Here is an 8,584-nt window from a genome sequence, read left to right on the forward strand (position 1 = left end):
CCACACACCCCGCCCATGACTCCTGCAGGCTCTTGGGTCAAAGTGAAAGTGAAACTGTCTGCTGAGCTCTCAACACTATTTCTCACTCAGTGAAGCTCTTTTCAGATTAAAAATACCTTTGAGGAAATGTATTTTCAGATGCCAAGTAAACTGCATCATGCCCCCCGCACCGAAATGGGCAATGGGAAACACATAATATTGCCCCTTTAACTTTAAATATAGATTGGGAACATGTATTTTTAACAGCTTTCATTGCTCTACCATGCAATGACAGGTACGACATTGTGGACAGATGGAAAAGTAACATGGAAAACAAACAAAACATGAATATTTTTGTTCAGAGTTACATGAATTAGATGACAACAAGAAGAAAAAAACAAAAGAGAACTGTAAAAATGATCAAAACTTATTGTTCTGTAAAAGTGTGGTTGTGACACCGTTATGTCATCAGTGACATCATTAAGTCTCCTGCTGCTTCTTGGGGCAAAACGACTCACAAGGATCAGTTTTAAAACTCAGTCCTCCTGTGTTATTTTGACCCAAGCACAGCAGGAGGGTAAAATGTGTTTTATATTTTCTTTATACACTTTGGGTCAAACTCACTATCTGCCTATGTCCAAAACTATTTGGATATGAAACGATTTGCATGCTCTCCTTGTGCAAATGTGTGTTTTCTCCAGGTTAGGTGACTTTAAATTGTTCTTAGGTGTGAGTGAGAAAGTGAATGGTCGTCATTTGTACATGTAACCTGTGCACCCCCCACCCCCCACCCACACACACACAACCCAAAAAGCACATGTGGGTTAAACACTGAATGGATGCATAATACGATGCTCTGGTAATTCCCATAAATTCTCAAAATTCCTACAGAAAATTACCAATCTGGAATATTTCCCAAATTTCTCAGTATAATTCCACAAGGAACAAGAGGTGTCACATTATATTACTGATTTGTTTGAATGTTGATACGTTTCTTGATATCACMAAGTCTATATGRTATGATTTCTATTCAAATCAATTCACRAGTCTGCAATCGAYATGATACAATCTCATCCTCCCATCTAACACAATAGGTCGGCATAAATTTGATCCACATAGGGCCTAATAAGATCAATGCTTTCATTTTGTCTCAATGTAAGTGAATCATTAACCATTTATTTGATRTACCAATATGGACTGATGTATTGTTGCACCGATGCAAGGATCATTTTCAGACACAACCCAGAACTCCCAATATTCATTAAAACCGGGACTCCATGACATCTTTCTCCGAGGTCCTCAAGTCTGAAARCACCTTCAGGAGAAACTGGAGGTGTATGCTATGTGTGTGGTGTTCAAGTTGCTCACAACAAGCCACTAAAAATAAAATAAAATAAATGGCAGCTCCGGTGTTAAAGGGCGGATCAGGAGGTTGTAATTTTAGTAGTTGAATGAGGTCTGCTGTTGATAAACCCTCAGTAAGACACGTCTCAAACCCTGCAGTGTTTCTGCCACCGTTTAACTGCAATCACCGCCTTTTCTTTGAGCTCTAAAACCAACCTCCACCATCCCACGCCCCTAAAACCTCAATGACCAAAAGAGAAGGACAAGAAGAAGACAGACGTGATCCCGACTGACGAAACAGAAGAAGTAGTGCTAAAAAAGTCCAACATTCACGAGGAGGGGAGGAGGGGGGGGCATCTGTGTTCAGGTTTTGTATCTTACAAACACTGTACAGGGTAATAACACTCCACTGACCGGGCTCCATGGACTTCATAGAAAGAAGAGAAACATAAAAAATAAAGTCAAAAAACAGCTACTCTTCAACTTATCACTTCTGCACATCTGAAAGAAAGTTTATACACTTAGTTTGTTTCTCTTCACCCTTTTTAAACCCACCCCTTCATTTTAAATTTTTTTCCTTTTTTTACAATCAAGTTTGGTTTGTCAGAGAAGAGGAGTGTTGTGGAAGAGAGGAGGACACAGAAGAGGGGCTGCAAGCTCGTACCGATCCCATCCCTGACCGCGACAAACTGAGCGCTCATATTTGAGTCCGGGACCTTTAAATGCTTCTAGTTTCAATATTTGATTGATAACCTCAATTATTAGTCACGATAACAAACTTGCTGTTTTGCAGGATGCAGAAATTTGTTTCCTCATTTTACAGAAACGGACAAATAAACGGATCGAATTGAAGTGAAGAACATGGGAAAAGAAAGCCTTTGATTTCTATTTTTCTTATCATCTCCTCTCAGTCTTGCAGCCTCTGCAGATATTTCTGACACGGTTGAACTGTGGCCTCACTCTCTCGTTGTAAAGCACAGGGAGGTTTGATGCACAGTAGAAACTTCTGCTCAGGTGAGACCCCTGACTTATCACTGGATCGTCTGTAGTTTCATTAGCATGAACATGAAAAAAAGAGATCAGTCAGAGGTCACACCCACTATATGTCAGAATAAAATGATTAAAAAATGTACAGTATCAACTTTCTGTTAAGTAATGCTCCAAAACATACCTAAACATACACTGAGTTCACAAACAAGTATTTGTTTAAAGAAAAAAAAAACAAAAGAAGCAGTAAACGGCTTGAGTTCTTTGTCGAGATGTTCTCYGTGTCCCTCCTATAGTTGCAAATATGAGGTCAGCTAAGATTTAGAACCGAACCGCAAGCAGCTCTCGCGGCCTGCAGCAATGCTAGCGACGGCAAATCAGCATCTAGAGACGGCTTTTTGTGCAGCTGGAGGAGGCTCGGCCAAAAGGCTGCAGGCAGCCATGTTGAGGCCRCGGGCTGAGAGGGTCTGTTGTTGCAGACGTGGGTGGGAGCATGCTGCAGAGCTCTCGGACYGTTCTTATTTTGGAAGGCTCCCACGGATTCAGAAACAAGCATTTGTTGAGCTTTTAACGCGACACCAGGTCACGAATATGCGCCTACTGCTGTTGCCCACATGCATCGTCCCACTGCCTGACTCTGCCACAGCTGTTTACCCGACACCTCGTCTCATGGATGGAGACAGAAAAGAAACTGCTCTCCTGCTGAGTGTTAACATGCAAATCAGTGATTTGCCCAGTGTATGTAAATGATTCCAAAGCACCTTGACCCCATATTCTGTGATTAAATGAACTCAGCCGCTGTGAGGACAAGATGCCTGCCCCCTAGCTGTGGCTTGGGGTATGGCACTGTTCCAGAGTGGCTATTTTTGGGAGTGTGTGTGTGTTTCTGTGTGTTGCTTCAGGTGTCTGACATAGTGACTGAATCAGTTTTGATGGCAAGTGTTTGTCTCTGAGTGCGAGTGTGTGTGTTTGTGTATGTGTGTGTGTATGTTTGAGGGCTTAAAGAGCGACACACAGCTATAGGATGATGCAGGGCTTCTTGTCTTTGAAAGGGTTTTCGGAGGTGGGCACCCCGACCAGCAGCGGGTCGCTCCGAGCGTGCTGCTCACAGTAACTCATCAGCTCGGCTGCCGCTTTGGAAACCTGACAGTAAACAGAAGCGTGTGAGAAATGATGGAGTGGAGGGGGTGTTAACAAATAACAGAGCAAGTATTAAATAAAAACTGAATTGAACAGGAAAGCAAGCAGAGAACATAAAATTCAACAGAAACAATAACAAGAAAACTAAAACTAAGACCTTTTATGCCACGGTTTCCAACAGAGAAAACTTTATAATGAGAACGGATACGTTTTAGTCTTTCATCCTTGTAAAATATATTATGCACAGTCGCATGCAAGGTCTGTTAGCTCCTAAAGTATGTGTTGAAGGTGACTCTCAGCTGCTGCTGTATGTACCGCCAAGTGTAAAATAAAATGTTCAAAAATGTCATTAACATGTTTTCATTATTTAGATGACTTTCTGAGTGTACAATCCTAGTGAAAAATGCCCCACTTGCATTTTAATATTATTTATCTGGTCTTACATTTTACAAATATTTACTAAGTGTTAAATTAAAAGAATAAAAAATGAGTAAGTAAATCAAATCTAAATGTGTAAATCAAAATGTAAAAGCTAAATCTTTTATATTGTGGTTAAATGTTGAAGTTTACATTCAAGTATTTTGAAATGGAAAAGTTTTTGCCGTTGGTGCGTGGCTCTTGTTATGACATCATCATTCTGAGACAGGGGCTGCAATGCTGCTAACCAATGAGGTATAATCTCATTGCTGCTAACGCTTTCCTAAGACATCAAACTTGCAGTTGCAGGCGGTGTTTGAGCAGCACTTCAAACTGCTGGACCAGTGGTACCATCCATATTATTTTTAATGAACACATTTTGAATTAAAAATGCAAATGTTAATTAGCTGTGATATCTGTCTATGAATTAGCTTGACCTTAAAACCTATCAGTTCTAGATGAACTTTGTTCAGATGTTTCATTAAAATGAAACCAGTTCATCAGATAATTTGCTAACACAACAGACAAACAACCTAGTGGAGCCCCAATACCATGTTTTTACACACACTCATACTCGTCCCTGATACTGGGGTCTGATACCAATACCAGTATCGATACTATTATTCTTTACTGAATGTGTTCAGTAAGTACTCTGTATCAGCGGGTACCCAAACTTTGCACTCGTACTCGGTTTGAGAAAAACTGATATCAGGACACCCCTAACACAAAGACACACACAGGTAAACTGCCTCTTATCTTTGATGGTGGTTAATAAAAGGGTATAAGAGGAGCTCAGTTCAATCTGGTTGAATAATGTCAACCTTTAGTTTTACCTTAATRCGTTCAATTCCTGCCTCGATCCTCAGCTGTTCCACCAGTTTCCTGGCCTGGGCAATATTATTAGTAGTGGACATTTTGATCCATCAGAATAGACCAACACAAGTGAAAACTGCAGGGATAAAAACAACAGAATAAAAAAATAAATAAACAAAAAGCTACCCAAAACACAGTGAATAAAACACAGAAATATGATGCAAATCAAAAATATTAATTTTAAGTTTGATTATTTATTTATTTTATTTTTTATTTATTTATAAAGTTTACTCATTTTAAAACAAAACAACATAAATTCAACTAAAATGTACAAAAAATTATAAAACAATAAAGCTTTAATTCCTTCTTGAGCAACAATTCATACATTATACACATACATATTTCTCCAACAAATTAACCGTTATTATTTTCTTAAAGGCACAGTGTGTAGGATTTGTTGTTTTCAGCGACATCTAGTGGTTGAGTGGTTGAATCATCCTCCCTGGTCCTCCCCCCACCCCCACCCCCCGCTTCCAAACACAAAGGAGTTGCTACGGTGTCTCTCAGGTGTCAAAAACCTTTGATAATTCCAACCGCGATGTCTACCAGCAGCTTCAGGGCTAGTGATGTTTCAAGTGGTAAGATTATGWGCTTTAATAAGTAAAATTATCCCAGCTACAATGACAGACAACAAATATTACATTTATAGTATTACAACTAAAACTGTTTTTGACGCCGCCACCGCAGTTTGTCCTTCATGAGCCTTYGTAGACAAGATGGCGGTGCAAGATGGCGGCTGCCTGTAGGGCGACCCGCGGCCATGGAGATATAAACAGCTTTTTATAAGGTAAAAATAATAAAACAAGGTTTTTGTCTGCAATGATTAGACATGTTTTTTATATAATTTTCATTAGTGATTATCTCACTTTCGGCTAAAAGAATTGATAACATCCTGCACACTGTGCCTTTAAATACACATATTGATCTGGCATTTTTAACATCATCTTCCAGATTATTCAATAATTTAAGTCCCTGGACTGAAGTACTCTGTTCCCTCAAACTGGTTCTAACTTTAGGTTTGACAAACATTTCTATCCCCTTCAGATTACAACAACTCACTTTTTTTAATGAAGTGTAATTGGATGTTTGAAGGTAGTGTGTTTTTATGGACTCTATGACTGATAATATACTATAATCAACAAAATCAGAGAATTTCAATAACTTCAACTGATGGAACAATGAATTTGATGGGTGAATGTAATGTTTTCTGGTAATAATACTTATAGCTCTTTTCTGTAAAAAAACAAACAAAACAAACAAAAACAGGATTTGTTGTTGTTTTAAATGCTTTTCCCCAAACATCAAYACAATAAATTAAGTGTGGAACAATTATTACATTGTACAACATAAACAGTGCTTTATCATTGAATAAGTCATTTACTTTGTATAATACTGCAATGGATTTGGCTATTTTTGTTCTTAATTGATTTATGTGAGGTCTCCATGTCAGCTTCTCATCAATGATGGCACCCAGAAACTTGACCTCACTGACTCTACAGATCTCGACACCATCAACGCTAAGTGGAACATCATCAGTTTTCTTTCTATTGCTAAATATCATATAATTAGTCTTATCTAAATTTAATGATCATATTAAGAGAATTAATTTATGGTAAATTTAGGACGCTCTAGTCTAGTTGTTTCAGTTTATATACATATATCAAGGCTGCCCAAACCTTTTCTCCAAAATGAAAATCTATTTGAGGGCTGTGGCCAAATGCAATAATATAATTCATTCATTCATCATTCATTCATAATTCATTTCTTCTTTTCCACATTCACTCTTTTTCGAAAAAAATAAACCACCTCAAGCGAGCGTTTCAAACTTTATGCGAATTAGAGGAAGTTTTTTCGAATCATGCCGTTTCCATCCACCTTTTCTGATGCGATACTTCAAAATGCACATTAAAAAACCTTGATGGAAACACAGTTAGTGCTTATAACGCTGAGTTCACCTGAAACTCATCAGACTGAAGAAGTCTCTTCGAGGAGAGATGAAACGTTTCACTGAAGAAGAACCCATCCAGAGGACCTACTTATTTTTTTCTGTTTGATGTTTTCTACCTGGATTACTGAGATGCATCAGGACATAYACTTCTCATTCAATCATAATTAAATTCACTCTGTATAGGAGGCACACTTTATATGGATAGTATGTATTTTTTTACAAYAACAATCTGGAATGAAAACAAGCAAAATGAAATAAAAGTAACGACTTTCTACTTCTGGCATTTAAAAAAATGTAATAAGTAGAAAGTACAGATAATTGCATGAAAATGTAAAAAGTACCCTGAAAAATAAATACTCAAGTAAAGTACAGATACCCAAAAATTCTACGTAAGTACAGTAACAAAGTATTTGTACTTACTTACTTTACAACTCTGTTTTTATATCAGTAAACCTCCGTTTGTGTCACACAACGCTGTGTGCAGGAAACTACAAAATGGTTGATTCTGGCTATTGAGGGTTTTGTTTATTTGTTTGTTGCCTGATAGTTTTTCAGTTTTCAGCAAAAATTCTGATCACATACATTGATTTTTTTCAAAACAGGTGCTGCCTACTAGATCCTGAAAATCAATAATATTCAGTTAATGATGCTCTCTGTTTTTGATCATATCAGTTAGCTTACCTGCTGCTCAGAGCTAACCTGCATTAGCAGTATCAGGCTCTGTTTTATTTAACTAATGTTTGTAAAGTCACTTATTAAACCATGAAAGCATTGTTTCAACTTACTAAACAAATACGTATGTTTAAACTCACCACAGGCTGCAGGTTCGAGTCTCTCTGAGCTAACAGCAGCTTCTTCCTTTACCCTTGAGCCAAAAACTCAGTAGTTTAGTTTCTTATCTTTAGTTCGACTTGAACAAAAGTCTTCATGGAGCTTTATCTGTCAGCCAGTTGACAGGTGACATGCCTGTTTGCCCAGTTTCTCTCCATAATAAGCAGCCTGCCGAGGGGGCGGAGTTTGTACACAATATAGTTTTATTTACCATGGTAACTCCTTCATGACTCATCGTTACTTCTAGGGATATTAGAACACAAATTCTGCAAATGTCATTTGTCAGTTTTTTTTATTTCCCTGAAACTATCAGCATTAACAGCCTGAAAATAATCAACAAACCAAACAACAAAACAAGCAGGGTAAAGAATCTCTCAAGAACCACCTGTTAGTTTTAGCAAATAAGTGACCTTTTTTTAGTTTGACAAGCCTTGTGGTTAGGAGTAAGCTTAAATGTGGGGGATATTATATATGCATTTTCCAGTTTAATTCTATACCAAAATCAAATTACCATGTTAACTTTAGTTGTTATGAAAACAGTATATCAAAAATATATTTGACTTGGCATCATAGTCTCAGCACTTTGAAATTAGTCTCTTTAGGAACCTCCTATCGTTTGTGACACACACACTTCAAAATCTTCACAACAATGCTTTGGGGGAGAGATGCTCTGTAGCAGGGGTGGGCAACCCTGGTCTTCGAGGGCCGCAGCCCTGCATGTTTTACTTTTTTCTCTGCTCAAACACACCTGGTTTGAATGAAAGGGTGATTATCAGGCTTCTGCAGTACGGAGGATCAAAACTGACATACCGGTAATTAAAAATAAAAGCGGAAATATATAAATTGACTAGTAAATAAATACACTTAAAGTGCACCAATATAATTCAAAAAGGAGAATTTTATTTAAAGTATATATACACAGACAGCTAAATGAATAAATACAATAAAAAATGTGCCTTTTAAAGTAAAAAAAGGAGAGCTTTACCTCATGTTTTATAATTTAATTGACTTTCATATTTATTTTTCCAACTTAGATCCAACAAATAACATATTTTTGCAAAAATA

General features: G+C 37.5%; 1 protein-coding gene across 4 annotated transcripts in view; it reads right to left on the reverse strand.

The window, feature by feature from the left end:
• Positions 1-141: 141 nt before the first annotated feature.
• LOC106528403 (guanine nucleotide-binding protein G(I)/G(S)/G(O) subunit gamma-7) overlaps positions 142-8,584 on the reverse strand; it is a 22,091-nt gene continuing 13,648 nt past the window's right edge. For 3 of the 4 annotated variants that reach the window (XM_014023559.1, XM_014023560.1, XM_014023561.1), the window contains exons 3-4: positions 4,701-4,816; positions 142-3,453 (exon numbers count right to left, since the gene is read on the reverse strand). In XM_014023559.1, the coding sequence (XP_013879013.1) occupies positions 3,328-3,453; positions 4,701-4,781 (207 nt within the window). In that variant the 5' untranslated portion in view covers positions 4,782-4,816 and the 3' untranslated portion in view covers positions 142-3,327. Of the gene's footprint in view, positions 3,454-4,700; positions 4,817-7,500; positions 7,779-8,584 lie in introns of those variants that run through there. The other variant, XM_014023562.1, reaches the window with a different exon arrangement.

Source organism: Austrofundulus limnaeus, unplaced genomic scaffold, assembly GCF_001266775.1.
Source record: "Austrofundulus limnaeus strain Quisiro unplaced genomic scaffold, Austrofundulus_limnaeus-1.0 Scaffold376, whole genome shotgun sequence".
NCBI lineage: Eukaryota > Metazoa > Chordata > Actinopteri > Cyprinodontiformes > Rivulidae > Austrofundulus > Austrofundulus limnaeus.